The 21,319-nt window shown below is 47.1% G+C and overlaps 2 protein-coding genes across 2 annotated transcripts; both read left to right on the top strand.

Annotated features, from left to right (window-relative positions):
- The first annotated feature begins 4,654 nt into the window (after window positions 1–4,654).
- Window positions 4,655–12,008, top strand: ANKRD65 (ankyrin repeat domain 65). Its single transcript, XM_074975955.1, has 4 exons — window positions 4,655–4,976; window positions 7,145–7,376; window positions 7,491–8,040; window positions 10,128–12,008. The coding sequence occupies exons 1-4, from the start codon at window positions 4,796–4,798 to the stop codon at window positions 10,605–10,607; spliced, it is 1,443 nt and encodes a 480-aa protein (XP_074832056.1). The 5' UTR covers window positions 4,655–4,795; the 3' UTR covers window positions 10,608–12,008.
- A 1,358-nt stretch (window positions 12,009–13,366) lies between these two features.
- On the top strand, window positions 13,367–19,647 carry MRPL20 (mitochondrial ribosomal protein L20). Its single transcript, XM_074975956.1, has 4 exons — window positions 13,367–13,526; window positions 16,555–16,665; window positions 17,188–17,265; window positions 19,130–19,647. Exons 1-4 carry the CDS (start codon window positions 13,440–13,442, stop codon window positions 19,301–19,303), a joined length of 450 nt encoding a protein of 149 aa, XP_074832057.1. The 5' UTR covers window positions 13,367–13,439; the 3' UTR covers window positions 19,304–19,647.
- Window positions 19,648–21,319: the final 1,672 nt, after the last annotated feature.

Below are 21,319 nucleotides of genomic sequence, written 5' to 3'. Positions count from 1 at the left end.
GTATCCAATGGAACTGGAACTGCAGGTACATTTTATATGTTAAAAATGGACCATTAAAAATCAGCCCACATGAAAACCCTCCTGAGTAACATTGATTTTTTGTTTCAAAGGTAGACACATGATTGAACTATGTTCCCAGCTAACTACCCGTTAGCATTTCAAATAAGGCCTGGTGAATTGTATTGCTGTGGCTTAAAGGTTTCAGGTTCCCTACGTGACAAAGGCAATCACTGATGTAGATAGACTGGGCCAGAATAAATTAATGGAAACACATTTGGAGACTGACAGATTCCATCTAACTTATTAGCATTCTTACAGTATTCTAATGTAGACAGGCAGCTTTGACCTTGGGCAGTGCAGTATAAGACTTACATGTAAAGCCACCACCAATAAATAGTTAAATAAGCCACCCCGGTGCACCTGCAACGAGTGACTGCAAATAACAAAGAACAGAGAGGCTGAACATGTCTTGCTTGATGGCTTGTGACAGGAAGGTTTATTTCTCAACAGTCAGCTGACACTCATGCTCTTCGGGCTCATTTTATTATGACGTTAACTAGAAAGGTGCCATCAAAAGGGGCGTCAGCTGCTTTACAGTTGCAGTCCTTGCATGTTACTAAGAATACCCACTGACAAAAGCCTGGTGTTTAAAAATCTCGTGGATGTTTCCCTTTTTCTGCAGGTTGAATGCTTTTTTCCAGCTTGTTTTCCTTGGGGAATTAGGGGCTGATTTTGCACAGGATGAATTTTGAGCAGCCACGAACTCTAGCATGGTGGCCACCTGGCTGTATGCACTGATGTGTGGGCATATGTGAAATACCTGACTCCGAAAATTGACTGGTCAGTGCCACTTTCATTGCTAGTCAGTCTGGGGAAAGACCCAGAGTCTTTCTTTGCAGTGGCACACCCCCTATTCAAGGGGGGCTTGGAGCCTGCCTGGACCATGGGGTATGTCGCCCCACAATTGAGAAACCATATTAATAATGTGGTTATTGTGTCTGGCTACCTAAAAATGCAAGAGGACATTCAGGGCCAGAGTAGGGGCTGCTAGGAAGAGGTTGCCACTTTGGGAGCACAGAGCAATTGTACTTAGAATTTAATAACGCTCTTTACCAGTATCACAGTACTGAATGGAGTGTAATATCCAGTCCAGTACATCCCGGGCAGTCATTGAAACTGGATCCCATAAGGCTGCTTACCAGCCACACCTATAATACTGGGCAGCCCCATGTGCTGGCCTAGTTGATCAGGAGCTCTTCTCTTTCCAACCCATAGCACAGCCATCCCTGGCTCTAGAAAGCATATTGGCTCAAACTGTGATCTCAGTTACGCTGGCATAAATCCAGAGCCACTTCAGTGCAGCCAGGGGTGTTCTTCCATGTTTTCCGCCATGTAAATGAAAGCAGAACTGAGACCATAGGGGGCAGGGGGATTGTATTTGTCAAGTCAAACTGCGCTTGGAAAGCAATATGGGTTCAAATGAACCATCTAGAAATCAAAAGAGCTTTGCGAACTTTGACAAAAGGGCAGGCAGGGACAGCCGCACCTCCCATTCCTCAAGCTTTCCCCAGCCCTCATAAGAACCTCTTGGCAAGTGGGAGAGAAGTCATGATAACAGTACTCATAAGAACATAAGAACAGCCACAGTGGGTCAGACCAAAGGTCCATCTAGCCTAGTATCCTGCCTTCCGACAGAGGCCAATGCCTGGCGCCCCAGAGGGAGTGAACAGAACAGGCAGTCATCACTGATCCCTCTCCTGTCATTCATTTCCAGCCTCTGACACACAGAGGCCAGGGACACCATTCCTACCCAGCCTGGCTAATAGCCATTGATGGACCTGACCTGCACGACTTTATCTAGCTTGTTTTTGAACCCTGTTAAAGTCCTGGTCTTCACCACATCCTCTGGCGAGGAGTTCCACAGCCCTACCATGCACTGTCTGAAGAAAAACCACCTTTTGTTTGTTTTAAACCTGCTACCCATTAATTTTAAAGGGTGATCCCTACTTCTTGTGTTATGGGAACAAGTAAATAACATTTCCTTATTCACTTTTTCCACACCGGTCATGATTTTATAGACCTCCGTCATATCCCCCCTTAATCCCATCTTTCCTACGCAGAGAAGTCCCAGTCTTATTAACCTTTCTTCATTTGGTTCCGGTCCAAACCCCTCGTCCTTTTGGTTGTCCTTTTCAGAACCTTTTCCAAAACTTGGGGAAGATTCTCCTGCTAGGAGATGTTGGGTCGAACCCTGAGCTATCAGATACTGTCATGGGTGCGTTAAGCATGAGCGCTTCTCACTTACCTTGGAGCCACCCGAGCACTGTTGGTAGAACACAAAGCAGTCAAGTAGCACTTTAAAGACTAGCAAAATAGTTTATTAGGTGAGCGTTCGTGGGACAGACCCTCTTCTTCAGACCATTCTACCAATTGTTGGTAGAACAATTTCTCCGCTGTCTTTATAGCTACAGCTCCACCTTGTGGGTTCTTACAGCACCTGCCTTCAGTTTCTGTTTATCCACAGCCTCTTCTCCCTGCCAATCAGACATTTTGCACGTTACCCATTTCCAAACTCCCCCAGCCACTCATGACATGATGGGGATGGATTATCAGGGACACAAAGGCCCCTTTAGACAGCTCTGGCAGAGTCACTGACCTGTGCTACATATAACTATAGATTGAACCTCTCTAGTCCAGCACCCTCAGGACTTGACTGGTGCTGCTGAATGAAAGAATTTGCTGGACCATGGGAGGTCAATATTGTCTAGCACATTACCAACACTTCCACTGCTCACTGGGCTCTTAGAAGATATTTAGGGGTAAATTACAGCTAAATAACAGCCCAGAACACTGAGAGCCAGGACTGGCGGCTGGAAACAAACTTTATGGGACTGCTGGAAACTTGGCCACACCCAAGATAAGCAGTCGTCCAGCTAATTAAAATCATGCCGGATTACAGATGTTGCCGGATGAGAGAATGCCGGATTAGAGAGGTTCAACCTGTACCCACACCCACTTGAAGGTCCTTTTACATAACCAGAACAGTGGAAGGGGCCTTCTTGCAATTAATAAAAGAGTCTGGAAACAGAGGACAAAGGCCATTGTTTAGGTGCCACCTACAATCTAGGGAGAAAGAGCGTGTGACAATTTGTTATACTAAGATCTTTGTAGTGGCTGGTGGACTTCAAAGCTTCCTTTGTACAATCACCCCCAAAGCCATTGATGATCCTTGGAATGCATTCTGCTGACCTGGGCTCCCGCTACAGTTTCACTCAGATACTGGATTCTTCTTCCTGTCCTCAAGCGCAAATGTCTGTAATAAAATTGCTGTGAGCTACTAAACCATTGTCCCGTTCCACCCCAGGCTCGTCTTCATTTCTGCTGTGGGCAAAGTGATGGATGAAAACAGACCTGATTTTCCAAAGTGCTGGCTCCCCACAAATTACAGGCGGCAGATGCAGGTCCACATGAAAGTGAGGCCAGTAGTTGTTTGCAAAATGTTCCCTCTACATTTTTTTCATCTTTGTGTGGAATAAATATTGTTATGTGCACTGCACATGTACACCAGCAACAGAAACACCTGCTGCCAGTTGCGAGCACTCTGCTAATCAGCTGAGTGGCGCTTGAATCGATCCTGGGTGGCCGCTCAACCGTTCACCTACAGGGGACGCTGGGTGGTAGGATATTTTGTCCAAGAGCCTTCAGGATATGCAGCGCCTGAAAGGCAAATAATAGCGTCTCCTTCTTCTTATGCCCATGAACACAAGAGTTAATGCGGGGATGCACAAAGTGCGGTGGCAGATCCCCTCAGGGAGCATGAAAGTACATAAGGTGGGAGCGCGGCTCTCAGGCTTATCCATCTCTTTAAAACTGTGGAAATGTGTTATGATTTTTATGTCTGTGCATTCACACTTTTATACCTATTAATCACATTTTTACATTCTATACAGACTGATTTTCTTACCTGTGCCAAAAGTGGGGTTTTTTTCATATCAACATAACTATAATTTCCATCGGTTTGAATGACAGACAGGTTGGGGAGAGGGAGGGGGCTGCTAACTGCTGGGGTGCAAAGTGGGACCCCAAGTAAAAAGTTTGCCCACCTAAGTTAATGCTTCAGAAAAGCTCTTCATGGAGCCAAGCACTTTCTACCTGACCTTGTCTGGCCGATCAAAGGCTGTGCCCGTGCCTAGTAAAAGGGGGTTATCGTAACACAAGGAGCATCAGAGCTGGGGAACACGTTGGTGCTTGTCGGGAGATTCGCAGAATATACTTTAACTGTGCTGGGCAGACCTGGAGCTTTAGTGACTCTCTCCCACCAGTCCACAACAGCCGCACTCACTTTCCAGAGCTCTGAGCAGCTGAGCCCCAGCTAGCAGATGGATGGGATCTGTCCTTGTCTTTCCCTGGAGTGTCTTACTAGGTGAGGAAGTAGTGCTGCGTGCTACAGTTGACCCAGTGTCTCTTATTGTCTAGTGCCATGTTGGTAGCACTGCTGAAAGAAGTTATATGCGTGCCAGGAAAACAGGCATTATCCTATAAACCATTAGCAACCGGGTCCTCCTCCAGAATCCATTTAGTGAACAGCTCTGATCATATTACTAGAGCAGGAAGCCAGGAGGGCAGTGCATTCTTCAGAGCCTGCATGCTTCACTGGACATTAATAGGACACACTCAAGGACAGAGGGATCAGCTCATTCCACTTGCTTTGATTTTTCTCTCTTCCTGGTCTGCAAGTCTGTGGTATTTGCCCCTAACAACTTCTCTACTTGGCTGAATTTTCCTTCTTGATTTAATGCCAGTGGGCCAAGGAACAACCAGCGATAACCAGAAACTGCAAACGCTGCCACTCCGGAGGCAACCCGTGCAACAACAAACCTGCCTGGGAAGTCTTACGCTGAGCAATAACAAGCTGTGTGTACAGCCGCGCCTTCCAGAGCCGCCCGACGCACCTGAGTGTGGAAGGGAAATAATCGGTAAGGAAAATTACTGTTCCTTTGCTCTTCCAAAAGGGGGGTTATTAGAAACAAAACCCAGCTTGGTTTGTTTACTTTTAATGAGGAAAAATAGCACACGGACGTTTGTGGGGTTTTGAAGATTTGGGCAGTGTTCCCTGTAACCTGAGCACTCGGGCAGCCACTCAGGAGAGAGTTAAATGCTGCCAAGCTGATTAGCAGAGCACCCATAGCCTCCCACAGCTGGCAGCAGGTGTTTCTATTGGTGGTGCACATTTGGACATGCATTGGTGCACCTAACAAAATTTATTCCACCCATGGATGGGAACAAATAGAGGGAACATCAGATGTGGGTGTTTGAAATGTCAGAAATTCCCCATGTGTGTCTCTTGAGTCTGCGTATGGAGCCTCCCCACTTCCAAAGCAGAGAGCTGAGTCCCATAGGGGAACAAGGGACTCATTATTTGAGCACTCTTCTCATTTTGGCTCTGGGCAGGCTGAGCTCTTAAAATGCTCTTTTATACACCTGAGCCTGGCTGGACGTGCATCTGAGTATCCTCCCACTGGCTTACCATGAATGAACAGTGGAACTAAGTGGTAAAGTGGCAAAAATCTTTCAGCCCCGTAACATCCCCTACATGCATAGATACAGATGCATGAAACATTAACACTTTGCGATGGGACAGGAGAAACTGACAGCACAAGGGCCACAGTCCCTCTCAGAGCTGAGGCAATTGACTGGGGCCGGCAGGGCTCAGACTGCAGGGCTGTAGATGTCCTTGCTTGGGCTGGAACGTGGAGTATGAAATCTTTTGGGGGGAAGGTTTCAGAGGCCAGGCCCCAGCCTGAGTGAGAACATCGACACTGCTATGCAAACAACAAGCAGTCCTCATGCATCTGGTGAAGCGGGTCTTTGCCCACGAAAGCTTATGCTCCAAAATAGCTGTTAGGCTATAAGGTGCCACAGACTTCTTGTTGTTTTTGAACAAGCAGACCTGTGGCTCCTAGAGACTAACAAATTCATTAGGTCATGAGCTCTCGTGGGTAAAACCCACTTCATCAGGTGGGAATGGAGTGGAAAAACAGAATCCAGACTTACAAAGTGGACAGTCTCGGCGCCAAATGATAAATGGACATAAATGTGACCTCCGAAATGGCTACACACACAAACCTGTAAGCAATCGCTCTAGCCTCCCTGCACGTTCAATAATGGACTTAAAAGCAGCCGTTCTTCCCCAAAAGATCTTTAGCCCAAGATTACAGAGGTAGTCATCTGGATTGGAATTCAGTTACACATTTAACACCTTTAACCTTGGCCTGAATAGAGATCTTAATTGCCTTGCACATTACAAGGGCGATTTCCCCACCTTTGGTATTAGCAGGGTGGCACACATCCAACTTAACTTGCTTCATTAACTGGTCCCACTAGTGACAGGTAACTTCCTACACACACAGAGACACTCACACACACACACATACGCTATATAAACACTGGATTCTGCTTATCCACTCCATTCCCATCTGATAAAGTGGTGTTTACCCACAAAAGCTCATAACCTAATAAATTTGTTAGTCTCTAAGGTGCTTGTTATTCGTGAAGCTACAGGCTAACACAGCTCCACCTCCGAGGCTATGTCTACACTAGCCCAGAAGATCAACTCAGGCAGGGTCTATCTTCCATGGTTCGGTATCATGCATCTGGTAGGGACGCGTGAAATCGACCTCTCAGGGGCCGCAGTCGACCCCTGTGCTCCTCGCGAGAACTAAGGGATATCGATGGGAGAAACTCTCCCGTTGACCTTTTTCAGTAAGGTCAGCCAAGTTAGCCGACTGCAATTGCCGTAGCTAGAACTGTGCATCTGCAGTCGCCTGACTTTGCCTAGCGTAGACATAGCCTGAGATTTTATACTGTTATGTGCTGCCATGCAGCCCAAGTCAGTTGACCCAGGCTCTCAGACTCACTGCTCTGGGATTCTATTTTGCAACGTAGACATACCCACAGAGACCAACAAAAGCCACCAGACAGCAATAGCTTTTGCTTACTGTTAGACTGAGCCTGTGACTTTGAGGATCCATAGCCCAGTTTTAATCCATAATCCCCATACTCCCTGATAGTGATGGTTGGGAGTGTCGTTAATGGAACTAATGTTCAGTGGATTATTTGTTGCTTGTTGAAAAAAAAATATGAGGAATGAGCGCAGAGGCTGAATTCCTGAGGAGGTGGATGGAGCTGAGTGAGGAGATGACTCTGGAAAGAAATTCGGTGGAGAACAGCTCTGAATCGGTCACTAGGCTTGTGGAGAATAACTCCCCAGCTGCCCCTGTGCACCAGGGCTGGAGAGAGCTTCACCTGGCGGCTTGGAATGGCAACATCTGCCTGATGAAACAGCTGCTGCAGCAGGGGGCAGAGAGAGAGAGCAGGTGAGCCCCCTCTAGTTGGCTGCTCCCGCGCCACCCAGATGTCTCACCCTCGCTCTCTCTGTCCATCTACTGCTGAAATAAACACTCTTGGGTTCTATTTTTGCACCCACACAGGGATGAGAATGGGTGGACCCCCTTACACAGTGCAACGCTGAAGGGGTCCATCGTGCTGGTGAAGTTCCTTGTGCAACATGGATCTGTGGTCAATGCCACGGACAGATCGCTCTACACCCCACTGCACCATGCCTCTTGGAGCGGCCATACCCAAGTGGCTCAGTTTCTCCTGGCTCGGGGAGCTTCAGCCTCAGCCACTACGAAAGGGGGTCTGACCCCACTGCATTGTGCTGCCGCCAATGGTCACACCCTCATTGTGCAGTTGCTCCTACAGCAAGGCACAGATCCTACCATCTGGGACAACCACCAGTGGACAGCCCTGCATTGGGCGGCTGTGAACAGCCAGCTGCATATCATGGACTTGCTGATTTGCCAGGGTCTCTCCCCAGACCTGGGCAGTAATGCCGGTATCACAGCACTACACATCGCGGCAGAGACAGGAAGAAGCGACGCTCTGATGTTCCTGCTAGCCAAGGGTGCTAACCTCAATGCTCAGGATGGGCTGGGGAGAACAGCACTTGCCATCTCATCGGCTAATGGCAATCAGGAGGTAAGCTCCCAACAGCCATTCTTCTTAATGAACTGATTTCTGTGATAGGCACATGGCAATGTTGCATTAGCAGTTGATTAGGGTCAGCGAGGTGGGTGAGGTGGCCACTGAAGTCTATTGGTAATGATAAAACTAGGAATATTTAGCTCTTACTTAGCACTTTTCATCCCTGGAGCTCATAGCGCTTTACAAAGTAGGCGGTATCATTATCCCCTTTTCACAGATGGGGAAACTGAGGCATGGAGTGAGACTATGACTGGCCCCAGGTCACCTCACAGGTCAGCGGTAGAGCTGGGAATAGAAGACAGGTCTCCTGAGTCCCAGATCAGTTCTCACTCGGGGCAATCTGAGATGACCAAAGATGCTGACCAAGACCCAGCCATTGGGCCTGGAATGTTCTGTCTGGGTTACCAGCACAGACAGCTTCCTCTTGACTGTCCCCTGGGGTTCCACAGTCCCTTACGAGCTGGGAAGATGTGCCTGAAGAGATGCAGCTGCCTCCAAGGACTAGTTGCTCGCATTGAACTGCCTGACCTCTGATGCATGTGCACAATAGATTCGGCTTCTCCATGCACAAAGTTTAATCTCCCGAAAGAAACGTCACCCCGTTTGGGGAAAAGATCTACCACAGAGACTCAAAGGGCTCTCCTGCCCAACAGCATTTTGGCTGAAGACAGATCATATTCCAGTGATGTCATTAGAAAGCTTGGATGCCAGTGGCAGTTTGTACAGGTGCACTAAATGTACAGTAGCCTTTTCTAAGGAGGGACAGGCAGGGCTGATGAGAGACTTCATCAGGCTCCAGGGAAGCTGGCTCTGGGCCCCCCAGCAGGGTTAGGACCTTGGGCGGAAGGGGTGGGGCTGGAGGCCAGGCCCTCCCCCAGCCAGACGGTCAGTGCCAATAGGGCCAGAGGGCGTGTGATTTAAAGGGACTAGGATTCTGGCCACTGCAGCTGCTGAGCATTAGTGATGGCAGCTGGGTGCAATAAGCCCTTTAAATTGCCAGGCCCCAGGATACTTACCCCACCCCATTAGCAGGCCTAGGGACAGTATATCAGCTGGGAATCCCTACCCCCACTGTCAGAACAGAGGGGTCAAATTCAGTGAGTGGCTGTAAAATATAAGGCTGAAATAGACGACTTGGAAGACAAAGATAAAATGCAAGTGAAACTTGTAAATGAAAAACAGAACATCACGGCACACTCTAGGAATTGTCTGGGAGGGAGTTCTCCAGCCTGTGTTATACAGAAGGGCAGACTAGACAATCAAAATGGTCCTTTCTGGACTTGGAATCTATAAATCTATGAAATTTATATTCACCAGGAAAAATAAATCCTTGCCTCGCTGAGAGTACTTCAGGAAGAGGCAGGAAGCTGCATTCACTGCTAAAAATACTAAAACTGATATCCTGGCCCTACTGAAATCCTCATGCTAAGACTTGAAGAGCAAAAAGTAATATACATTGAACCTCTCTAATCCAGAACTCTCCCGTTTGGCAACCTCCACAATCTAGCAGGATGTTAGTTAGCTGGACGACCACTTGTCATGGATGTGGCCAACTTTCCCATGGTCCCATAAAGTTTGTTTACAGCCACCAGTCCTGACTCACAGTGCTCTGGGCTGTTATTTAGTTCTAATTTACCCCTAAAAGTCTTCTAAGAGGCCTGTAGGCAATGGAAGTGTTAGTAACGTGCTAGACAATATTGACCTTCCATGGTTGCACAAATTCTCTCACACAGCACCAGTCAGATCCCAAGGGTGCCAGATGAGAGAGGTTCAACGTGTACTCACTTGAAGACCCTGATCCTGCAGTGAGCTCTCTGTTGGCAAAAGGGTCTCTAAGATTGCAAAGAGCCAGTGAAATTATTCTAGGTTGCACCGCATGGGCCTGATCCTACAAGATGCTGATTCTCTTCTAAGAGGTGCTGAGCACCCTCAGCTCCCATTGACTTGGAAATGAATATTGCTGATCACAAGAGGCGTTTGCTGTTTGGCAGGATGGGGAGCTACACATGGCAAGAAGGTGGAACTCATGCCCACTCGTTTGCATGCTCCCACACAACTGAACTTTTGTTTTCTTTTCCCAGATGACAAAGCTGTTGCTGGAAAGCAAAGCTGACGTGAACCTGCAGGACAGCTACGGCTGCACAGCACTCCACAAGGCAACAGCTGCCGGACACCTAGCTGTGGTCCAGCTGCTGGTTAAGAACGGAGTTGTTGTCAATGTTAAGGATTGTCTGGACCTAACTCCGCTTCACCGAGCTGCCTGCTGCGGACACCAGGAGGTGGCCCGTTACCTTCTGGACCATGGAGCTGAAGTCAATGCAGCTGGCTGGCTCAACAGAACTCCGCTGCACCTGGCTGTGGAAAAAAAACATTTCCATTTAAGGGAGCTGCTGCTGAGTAAGGGGGCACTTTGGTCCCTCAGCACTTGCTGGAATGAAACGGCACAGGATCTAGCAGAGGACAGGGTCCTTCCTGGGGGACATTCTGTCCACTTCCAAGGAGAAAACAGCCAACTGCAGGCCAGATCTGAGCTAGATACCAACTCCAGTCCCCTCCACTGAACCTGAGACATGAGAACAACATTGTCCTTCTCTGCTGCCATCCTGTGAAGAGTCGTCAGACTTTCCCCTCATTCCAGTATTAACAGATAAAGGGCCTGATTCACACTGAGGCTATGTCTACACTAGGCTAAGAAAGTCAACCACAGATATGCAATTCTAGCTGTGGCAATTGCATAGCTAAAATCAACATACCTGTGCTTGGCTAACTTGGCTGTCTATACAGGGGAAAGTTGACAGGAGAGACTCTAGTCTCTTGAGGAGTGCAGGGGTCAACTGTGACCCCTAAGGGGTTGATTAATTTCTCTTGTCCATACCAGATACGTGAAATTGAACCCCAAAGGATTGACTGTGAACAAGTCGATCTTCCGGTGTATTGTAGACCTGCCCTGACATTGCTCTTGCAGTGTTCCAGAACTTTAAAGTAGGAAAGTGGGAATAGATAGACTTTATACCCATTGTAAGGCCCCTTTATCGTGCTAGAGTGGTGTCATGGGGTGAGCCTTGGAATAAATGAGAGTAAGGCTCTAACTTTTTAAAAGGCAGCATCTTTACCAACATGCTGTTGTAATACGTATTTACTAGGGATGTGATGAAACCATCTCTGGGGGTTCATTAGGTACCACATTAGGTAGCTAATGGATACTAACATGGATCCCAATGCATTAGGGAGGCAGAAGATGGGCCCCTTGAACAGGTGGTCAGAGTAAGGAAGCAACAGAGGAGCAGCATCACAGAAAATAGGCCAGGCATTGAGAAGAAGACCACACTTTAAATGGCTGTCGCCACTGGGTGGTCACCATTTGAAGTGCCTGAAATTTGTGAGTGTTTCAGCTTTGCCTGCATAAGAACGGCAAAATAGCCACCTCTGTGCTCTCCACAATCACCCTACCTCTAGACTACGCCTTTGTATGTTAGAATAACCCTACTACCTACATACTTAACCTTTGCACTCCAAGTGGAGCATAGGTCATCTACAGGTCTCCTCCACCCCACTCTGTCTTGGGACAAAACTTCTAGCTGACTCCAGGAGTACCCCAGCTGTTGTCCTTCAGTCTCAGTAGATCTTTACCACCCTATGCTGAGGTCTTATTATATTCAGTCTATGAACCTATAATAAATGTGTCTGCACAAGAGAAATACCGAATCAACTGACAGATCGCCCACTCTTGTAGCACAGAGAGAACTGACTCCGTGAAGCTGTCAGCTAGGCAATAACCGTGCCTGACATCTCCCTACAGGGTGGAATTCCAAAAGAATGCAGGATGCAATTTGTTTCCAAATACTAAAATAGCTCTGATCGGCAGAACGCTCCCGAGTTGTCACTAATTTCAAGTTCTTGCTCCAAAACAGGAGGACACTAGAACTTCCTTAAGAAAAGATTGTGGGGAAAGTTTATAACTCGTTCTCAGAAATGAGGCTGAACTCTTTCAGCTAAAACAAAAAACATCTTGAGGAGACACGTGGCAGGGAAGAGGCTTCGGTTCCTCCAGCTACAATCTAGCAAAGTTAAAAACACTGAAAATGTAATCAGGTGTATTGAGGGTGCCAGTAACCGGCAGGTCCTCCCGCCTCACCTATTGCTGATGTTGACTAGCCCAAAGCAGAGCAACACCTCTTTTCAAGCAGCCCAAATAACTGGCTTTTCTCAGGTGGGGTCTGGTCTGTCCAGAGTTGAAATCCTCCCCATTCCCAGTCTGCGCAACTGTGGTTCTTCCCCACCAAAGTAGCTGAGCAGCTCTGAACTCCTGCTCTGGAGGGAAGGTGGCAGGAGGGTTGAAACAATCTGTATCCTGGGGTGTGCTGAAAACTGCACTCTTGGCCAACTTGTATTTTGGCACACACACATCCCTTCACACCTGGCCTCCAAGGGCTCCTGGGGCTTCCCTCACCCCATCACCTGTGGCCCTGCTGCCTCCCCCAGTGTGTTTTGTGTACAGAAAGAGTTGCCAGCACTCAGCCTTGGCACAAATGAAGCATGGGTGGGGTGACCTGGCACAGGCTGAAACTCTCTAATCTGGCACTCTTGCTTCCGGCAACATCTGTGATCCGGCATAATTTTACTTAGCTGGACAACCACTTATGGGTGTGGCCAAGTTTCCCATGGTCCCATAAAGTTTGTTTCCAGCCACCAGTCCTGGCTCTCAGGGCTGTTATTTAGCTGTAATTTACCCCTAAATGTCTCCTCAGAGCCCAGGAAGCACTGGAAGTGTTGGTAATGTGCTAGACAATATTGACCTTCAGTGGGCTGGCAAATTCTCTCATCCGGCACCAGTCACCTCCAGAGGGTGCCGGACGAGAGAGGCCCAACCTGTACCAGCATGTGCTGGCCGGCCTCCCAGCTCCCAGGGCAATGCCAGGGCCAGCAGTAGCACAGGGGAGTGGGTCACGGATACAGTGTGTCTTGCCGCCCTGCCTGCTGCCCTAGTGCCAGGACTGGGAGGAGGGTGCACCTTGCCAGAACCTCAGACCCTCCCACATCCCCCATGCTCATGGGGGGGTGGGACAAGAGCCAGTGACCCAAATTAAACCCCATAGATCATGGATCCCAGCAGAGGGCGGGGCGGGGGAGCCGGGGGTGCTTGAACCCGACTGGACACCCCGTGTACAATGGAAATCACTCCAGGCCCGGGGGTGCTGCGCCCTCCCCCGCCGGTCCCAGCACCCATGGGAGCAGCAGTGCCCTAATTCCAGCACCTCTGCTCCTCCCCCCGCCCTGAGCGCCTGGAGATGCCGCCCAGCGGCGCCCCCCGCCCGGCTGCAGGCGGCCGCCCCGCTCAGCCCCGCCCGCCGCCGCCCACGTGCTCCCGGCCAGGCCCCGCCGCTCGCCGCGCCATGGTGTTGCTGAGCCTGCCCTGCTGGCTGCGGAGCCGCCTGACCGATCGCTACTGGCGGAAGCAGGCGGTGCTCAGCTATGCCCGGGTGAGTGACTCCCCCCACCCCGCTTCCCGGTACCGGCCCGGTCCCCCCCGCTTCCCGGTACCCGCCGGGTTTTCCACCCTCGAGCGGGCCGCAGCTCGCTGCTGTCTGCACAGTGGGGGTAGGGGGCGGAGCCCGTCGCGAGCCCCAAGTGGGGTTGGGGTGGCTGTGCATCCCCATCGAGCACAAGGGCGCCGGGGGGAACTGTCCGTCCCCTAGGAGCGGGCGGGGGAAGGGTGTCTGTCTTCAAGAAACAGGAGAGGAGGGTGTTGTCTGCCCACCCCCGCCCAGGAGCAGAGGGGGGTGTGCGCAGTGGGCGTCTGCCTGTCCCCCCCACCCCCAGAGCGGAAGGTGGGGTGCACGTGGGGGCAGATCTGCCTGTCCCCACAGAAGCAGGAGTGTTAGGAGGGTTCTGTCACTCTAAGTGGAGCTGGGGAGCAGGGAGGGTTTCCCATCTCTTTCTCTTTATTAATTGATGCCCACACACACTGGCGGCTTCCAGACCTCTCCTCCCTTTGGCCCCTCTTTCTGAGTTGCCAAGGGCATGGTAGTGACAGTGGCTGCAGAGCACAAATAGAGCTTTCACTCTCCTTTCCCCCAGGGGCTGGGATTTTTTGCCATAAGAGAACCAGAAGCTCTCACCTTTAATTTGCTTTTTGTTTTTCATTCAAAGGGAAGGCATGATGTGACTTCAAGGAAAAGAGCTGACTTACTGGCCATAGCTAGTTGCTGTATACATGTGGCCAGATGGCTAACTGAGTGTTGCTTGCACATTGAAGGTTAAAGCTGTGGTGTACAACATGCTAGCCACTTGTGGCTATTTGGCTGGTGAAGTGTGACTAGTTTGCTTGAACAATAAATATATTTTCAGAATAACGTGCCTAGTTGCTAGGTCAGAGCTGGTTGGAAACCATAGGCTTAAAGGGACAGAGTGGACTTAATTTTGGTCTCCAGTAATGTAATTATGGAAGCAAGTTTTGATAACGTTTCATACCAGAAACGCTTCTGCAGTTTTATTTGTAATTAAACAGTCATTAAGCAAACTTTTCCTCCATGTTTGAATCCCACACACTGCAGCAGGAGCAATATGAAAATGATCCTTGACTGTAAACAATAAAACTAACTTAATATAGAACCGCCCAAAATACAAAAGATAAAGAGCATTACAGTGATGAGAACTTTATTTTCAGTTGTTCAGGTGTTGCTAGGACAGGTAAAGATACTTCTTTACAATATGACTTCAGTGGACGGGGCCTAAGCTAGGGATGTAATAGGGTATGCAGGGCTATCTGATAAACAGCTGATTATTGGCTAGTGCTGTTGGTTATTCACAGTCCCCCTTCCCCCAAGTAAATAGGGAGTGGCTGGCTCAGCCTTCTTCCCTTCTTGCACTGGGATTGGGCAGTTTCCCCTCTCTGCCTTTAAAAGTCTGAGCCAGCACACAGGCTGGCTCAGCTTCTGTCCTCATCCCTGCTGCTCTGTATTTAAAAGTCTGGGAGTTGGGAGTGGAGGTTGGGGTGTTTAACCAAGTAACCAACAGAAATGTTGGCAGTTACTCGATTACCAGATTACTTGCTCTTTAACATCCCTAGTCTCAGTTTTTGCATGTAGGACCAAGAAGGAATCTTCTGTAAGGGGATATTGTCAGCAGCTTTGGGTGATGCCACCTGCTATAGCATTAAGCAAGGGATTGCCTACAATGGGCGTATTTTGGGCTGGTGCAGGACTGGGCAAAGTACAGCCCATGGGCCAGACCCAGCCAGCCAAGTCACCAGATCTGGCCCATGGAAGCAGCAAAAAGGCTCAGGCAGGCTCCCTCCTTACTCCCTCTCTCCTCCCCTGTTTGTCCTTCAATAGCTAAGCTCTAGAGAGGAGGGGAGAAGCCTCAAGCACTGCCCTTGCCCCCAGAAAAATCTGGTTTCTGGCCAATGGGAGCTTCCTGTTTGAAGCACCCCTCCTGCACCTGGGACTTGCAGAGCTCGCAGCCCCACAGGCAGTTTGCCGGTGAAATCATCTGGGCTCTTGGCTGGGAGTCTAGGTAAGTCTCCCAGACCAGGCCTGCATCTGGCACCCCAGGCCCTCCTCACTACCAGCTTCCTGCCCCCCTATCCTCATAACCTAAACCTGTGACCCCCCTCTGTCACCCATACTCCTCCCAAGATTACAGCTCAGACCCCTGCACCCTGTCTGAGGTCACAACCTGCTCCAGCCCTAGGTTACAGCCCAAACCCCTACACCCCAGTCCACTGCCCTAGGTCACAACCTCATCCTTTAGACTCCTTCCCAGCCTAGCACACCACCTCCTACACCCTGTCTCGTACCCCACATTCCCTTCTGCACGCAATCTCCATCCCAGACCCTGCACCTCCTGCATTAATATCATGGAACAATGTGGCCCTTGACCACTTGGGAGTGATCTCCCCGTAAAAATTATTGTCCACCCTTGCACTAGTGGGTTCCAGTTTAGCCATGTTTCATGAGTAGTCCAGGAGAACCTTTTTTGAAGGGCAGACGAATCACACGATGCTGGTTTTTTTCCCTTATGTTATATTAAGTAACAATAATAGGCTGCTTGTTCCAGTGTTAGTTTTCCGTATGTGCCACTGTAATGGTTTCCACGGGTGATGTATGATCATGAATGGTACCCAAAGTGGTTTAAGAGAAGAGAAATTACTTACGGTAGGGATTCCCAATTAGTATCTGCTTTTTGTATAGAGGCAGGCCCTTTGGTTTTTTGAGTCAGAAAATAACTGTGAGTTTGGCCAGCTGTTACAATCTGGGATTGAAAACTGAAATTGATTCTCCGCTCTGTCCAACTGCTCTAGTCTTTCTGAGATTACTTAATCTTTGAGTTTCTATTTCCCCATTTGTAAAGTGGGATGATTGGCTGAGGCTTAACTAAGGCCTTTGAGAGCCTGTTAATGAAAGGCTTTACAGAAATGCAGTTATATCTTCTATATTCATATTACTGATGGTCTTTTCAGTCTTATAAACTTAAGGACTGACCTGGAGCATCTTTTTTTTGCCTTAGCATTTTCGTGGAAGGAAGAGCCGCTGCTATAAACTGGCCATAGGAAATGTCCGGAGAGCTTTTGTGAAGAGTACAAAGGCCAGAAGAAAAAAGAAGAAATTCATGAGAGCGGTAAAAAAAAACAGACCAAAATATTAAATGTAAACAATGAAACTGGCAGAGAGTAGGATCATTTTGTATAGGCATTTTCCTATATGAGGTATCCCAAAATGCTTTACAAACTGCTGTTGAAAGACTAGTTCTGCCAGTGCAGTAGCCTCTCTTCGCTCTGCAATAGTTCATGTTGCACCAAAATTTTAGCATTGAAGAAATGTTGGTCAGGACCAAGGTTCCCTGTAAGCTGAGTGCTTGGGTGGCTGCCCTGGAAAGATTCAGGTGCAGCCCAGCTGATTAGCAGAATGCCCAAATCCTCCCACAATGAATGTTGTGTTCTTATTGGTGGTGCATATCTGCGTATGCCTTGGTGCACATAAAATTTATTCTGCCCATGGATGGAAAAAAGATAGAGGAGACACTGGTCAGGACACATTATATTTTTTGAATCTGAACACATCCATGTGTTTTAATTCTTTGCAAAAGAAAGCATCAACTATAACATTAACTTCAGTTATTTAAATCTTTGGGGGTTTTAAGCTTTGGATTACGAGGATTGAAGCAGCTGCTCTTGAACATGGTCTGAAGTATCCAGCTTTCATCGGGAATCTGTTTAAGGTAAGTGTGTTGCATGAAGAATAATTGAATGGACATGGTGACATGTTCCAAATCCTAGGTGGTCTTTCAATTAGGCGTGCAAGGTTAATTCTATAAAACACCCAGAATGGCTCCTAGCTCTGCTGGTGAGTGATGAACCATACGTAGGAAATTTCATATATTTCTTGTTGCAGTATTCCTGTTTATATTTGTATCTGTCTGCTTCAAGTGGCCTCCTTTTATCTTGCCAGCATAAGATCTCAGTATAAGGCTCATAACAAGTTCTTACCTCTTTGCTATTGATTCATGTGATCAGAAGAACATTTTTCATTTATTCTTTAAGGAAATGGCTTCAATTTACATTGTTTTGTGTAAACTTTGTTATCTGCACTACTGTCAGATGCTCAGAATAATAGCTGCCTTTTTAATCTCTTGATATCTAAAAATACAAAAGAAATAAAACCTTTTAATTATTTTAAAAGGAGTTTAAAAACCCAAGTGACTTTTCACTAATTAGAATGCATTTCAGGCAGCCTGGACAACAAAAATAAATGCAGTCTATTTTGCTGCTAGATACTTTGTAATAGTTTATTAAAACATAGGAGGATTTCAAAGCTGCACGTTATAAGTGGAAAAGTTTGTTGGTTTTATGTTTAATTTGTTTCTCCAAACTTTTAATCTGAGCAGAATTTAAAATAGCAGTGTGCATTACATACTGCTAGCTCCTCTGGCCAGCTATATCTGTAGAACAGCTGAATGGTAAATTAAAGCAGTATATTATTTGTTCAGTTAATTCAATCAAATTGATTGTAAAGTTTTCAAATTTGAAGTGCTTCTGTTGTTTCCTCTTCTAACTTTTGGTAACTAATGGAATACTGTACTCTGCATAGAAGTTCCATCAAACTCAGAAGATTGAATGGGTATTTCGGAGAAAGTCAGCATCTCTTGCATCATAGAATTGTCCATAAGGGAGGTCCTTAGTTTATTCTCCGAAAGAAGAACAGGTTCCTATAACCTCTTGAAATTTTAGATCATCCACTCATTGCCCTCCATGTTCTATAAAGGGACCAATCCTGCAATCCTTCCATTTTGAGACCCTTCATAATGGTCTCATCCTGTGTTCAGCATCCACCTGCCTGTGGAAGTCATTGGGAATTGCATGTGTGCAGCACTTCACGGGCTGGGCCCTGAGACTTGGCTTTTTATTTAAAGTTGAAAATAAATGGACAGGCTGAGGGTATTTCTGAATGTCCTTGGCTGATCTGAAATACACTTCAAGGATGCGTAAGGCACAAGATTAGGAACTGAGAGCCATGTTCTGTTGCCAGCTCTGCAATGAACAACTTGTGTCATCCTGGCCAACTCAATTTCTATGTATCCATTTCCTCATCTCTAATATGGATGGAAATTTTTTTACCAAGGAGCACTGAAAACCTTGGGCGGAAGTCCCTACAAAAGTGCAAAACATCTTCAGTAAGAATTCCCATCGTTTTGGAACCTACTTACCCTATTTGCTGGAATTGGAAAAGTAGAGCATTCATGATCAGGCACTTATTATGTAAACATCCATAAAGTAAGAGACTCCCCACTGTAGCTACTGGAATTAGTCAGAAAGGGGACTTACCTGTTCTATATCATATGCTGTAGTTCAAGGTTGCTGCTGGTGAATTGTATGACATTTTCCCCTGGGGATAATTTCAAAAATTAGATTAGTACTTTGGGAGGCTTTCCCAAGTAGTAAAATCAGGTGTTCATTACCTAAAGCCTTCGTTATATATTAACATATTATTGCGACCTATATAATAATGCATTTAAGAACACAAGAATGAACGTTTCTAAAAGTTTAATTACTATGCTTTTCATTGACTGTTTTTCTTGCATTTAGTGCCAGGTGGAGCTGAACAGAAAAATGCTTGCCGATCTAGCTATTTATGAGCCAAAGACATTCAAGTCCCTAGCTGCCTTAGCTCAGAGGAGGAGACAAGAAGGCTTCCTTGCTGCCCTTGGAGATGGAAAAGAACCAGAAGGAATATTTTCACGTATTGTTCATCATTATTAAAGTGGCAGGCATAATTTACAGTTGTAGTTGCCTATTCTAAGCAGGGACTTGTGTTGCAAAGTAAGTGTGTACCCCAGACTATAAAGAAAATGTCTGTGAAACAAGACACTCTAACAGCAGTGTACCAAGAACAAAGACTTGGACAACAACCTTGTAAACGCATCAGGATGGTTTGTTTTTTTGTTTATCTGCCATACTCTCCCTTAATGGTTTTGGTCAAAATTGCAATTTAAGCTTAACGGGGATAAACCCTATTCTGCAGAAGTCACCCTGTTTAAAAAATTGTGTAAACGTTTTTATTCGGTAACAATCCAATAAAGGTTTTCTTATGTTATGCAGAAATCCTAAATAGTCACTTTTGCTGTCACTGTACAATAACGTACGTTTTCAAATGCATCCCGAAATACTGACAACTATCCCATGTAGAAGGGATAGGGAAGGTGCTTTAATGGCTTGGTAACTGGTCAAAAAGACAGAAAACAAAGGTAGGTATAAATGGTAAGCTTTCAGAATGGAGACTGGTAACTAGTAGCGTCCTCCATGGATCTATATTGGGACCAATTGTATTCAACCTATTTATAAAAAATAGAGAGAAAGGAGTAAACAGTGATGTGGCAAAACTGGCAGATGATACTAAACCGCTCAAGGTAGTTAAGAACAAAACAGACTGTGAAGAGCTTCAAAGAGAGCTCAAACCTAGGTGATTGAGCAACAAAATGGCAAATGAAATTTAATGTTGGCAAATGTGAAGTAATGCACACTGGAAAAAATACTCCGAACCGCACATAAAAAATGACAGGAAATAATTTAGGTATAACCACTGGAGAGGGATCTTGGAGTCATTGTGGATAGTTCTCTGAAAACATCTATTCAGTGTGCAGCAACTGCCAAAAAAGCAAACAATGTTAGGAATCCTTTAAAACGGATAGAGAATAAAACAGAAGATAACTTATTGCTGCTCTATAAATCCATGGTATGCCCATTACCTTGAATACTTTGCAAAGATGTGGTTGCCTCATTTCAAAAAAGATATCTTGGTACTGGGAAAGGTTCAGAAAAGGGCAACAAAAACCATTAGGGTTTGGAACAGGTGCCATATTAAGAGAGATCAAGACTGGGACTTTTCAGTTTAGAAAAGAAGAGATTAAGGGGAGATGTGATAGAGGTCTGTAAACTCATGGCTGCTATGGTAAAAGTGAATACAGAACAGTTATTACCTGTTCTCTTAACAACGACTAGGGGTCACCAAATGAAATTAATAGGTACCAGGTTCAAAACAAAAGGTATTTTCTTCTTCAGACAGTGCACAGGAGGCCTGTGGAGCTCCTTGCCAGAGGAGGGTTTGAAGACCAGGACTTCAAATGGGTTCAAAAAAGAGCTAGATAAATTCGTGGAGGTTAGGTCCATCAGTGGCTGTTAGCTGGGATGGGCAGGAACAGCACCCCTAGCTTCTGTTTGCTAGAGACTGGAAACAGATGACAGGGTTGGGATCACTTGATAATCAGCTGTTCTGTTCATTCCCGGTGCAGCATCTGGCACTGGTCACCGTTTGAAGACAGGACACTGGGCTAAATGGACCTTTGGTCAATAAAAGGTTTAATACAGGTAGAAGAGACAATGTGGCAGACCCCTGGAGAAGTAGCTATGGGGTGGGGGGGTGTAACAGGTGGCTGTGGTAGTCTGTATGCGAACAGAGCAAACCAGCAGTCCTGGAGCACTTTAAAGACCAACAACATTGATTAGGCGATGAGCTTTCCTCTGACTGACCCACTTCTTCAGCGCTTGGCTCTCTGCGCTGCCAAAGCTCAGCGCCTAGTAATTTATTTCGTTAGTCTTTGAAGTGCTCCAGGACGGCTGTTTTGTTATGAGGGGCAATAATAGCGGCCTCCCTGCCTCTAAGTGGGAGGGGGCCAGATTGCTCCGACAGGCCCCATCCAAATCCCAACGGCTCTCAAACCAGCCCAGGTCTGGGGAGGGAGCCCTGAGCTGTCTCGGGGGGAGCGGCAGGCGCCCGCC

The sequence above is a fragment of the Carettochelys insculpta genome, chromosome 23 (genome assembly GCF_033958435.1).
Source record: "Carettochelys insculpta isolate YL-2023 chromosome 23, ASM3395843v1, whole genome shotgun sequence".
In the NCBI taxonomy this organism is placed as follows: Eukaryota; Metazoa; Chordata; order Testudines; family Carettochelyidae; genus Carettochelys; species Carettochelys insculpta.
The sequence above is the reverse complement of the archived record's forward strand: the minus strand, read 5'-3'. Positions and strand labels throughout refer to the sequence as shown.

Coding starts and splice junctions, on each gene's coding strand:
- ANKRD65 (XM_074975955.1), top strand. CDS start 4,796: ATGCCAGTGGGCCAAGGAACAACCAGCGATAACCAGAAACTGCAAACG. Junction 7,377..7,490: donor GGGGCAGAGAGAGAGAGCAG/GTGAGCCCCCTC, acceptor GCACCCACACAG/GGATGAGAATGGGTGGACCC. Junction 8,041..10,127: donor CGGCTAATGGCAATCAGGAG/GTAAGCTCCCAA, acceptor TTCTTTTCCCAG/ATGACAAAGCTGTTGCTGGA.
- MRPL20 (XM_074975956.1), top strand. CDS start 13,440: ATGGTGTTGCTGAGCCTGCCCTGCTGGCTGCGGAGCCGCCTGACCGAT. Junction 13,527..16,554: donor CGGTGCTCAGCTATGCCCGG/GTGAGTGACTCC, acceptor TTTTTGCCTTAG/CATTTTCGTGGAAGGAAGAG. Junction 17,266..19,129: donor TCATCGGGAATCTGTTTAAG/GTAAGTGTGTTG, acceptor TCTTGCATTTAG/TGCCAGGTGGAGCTGAACAG.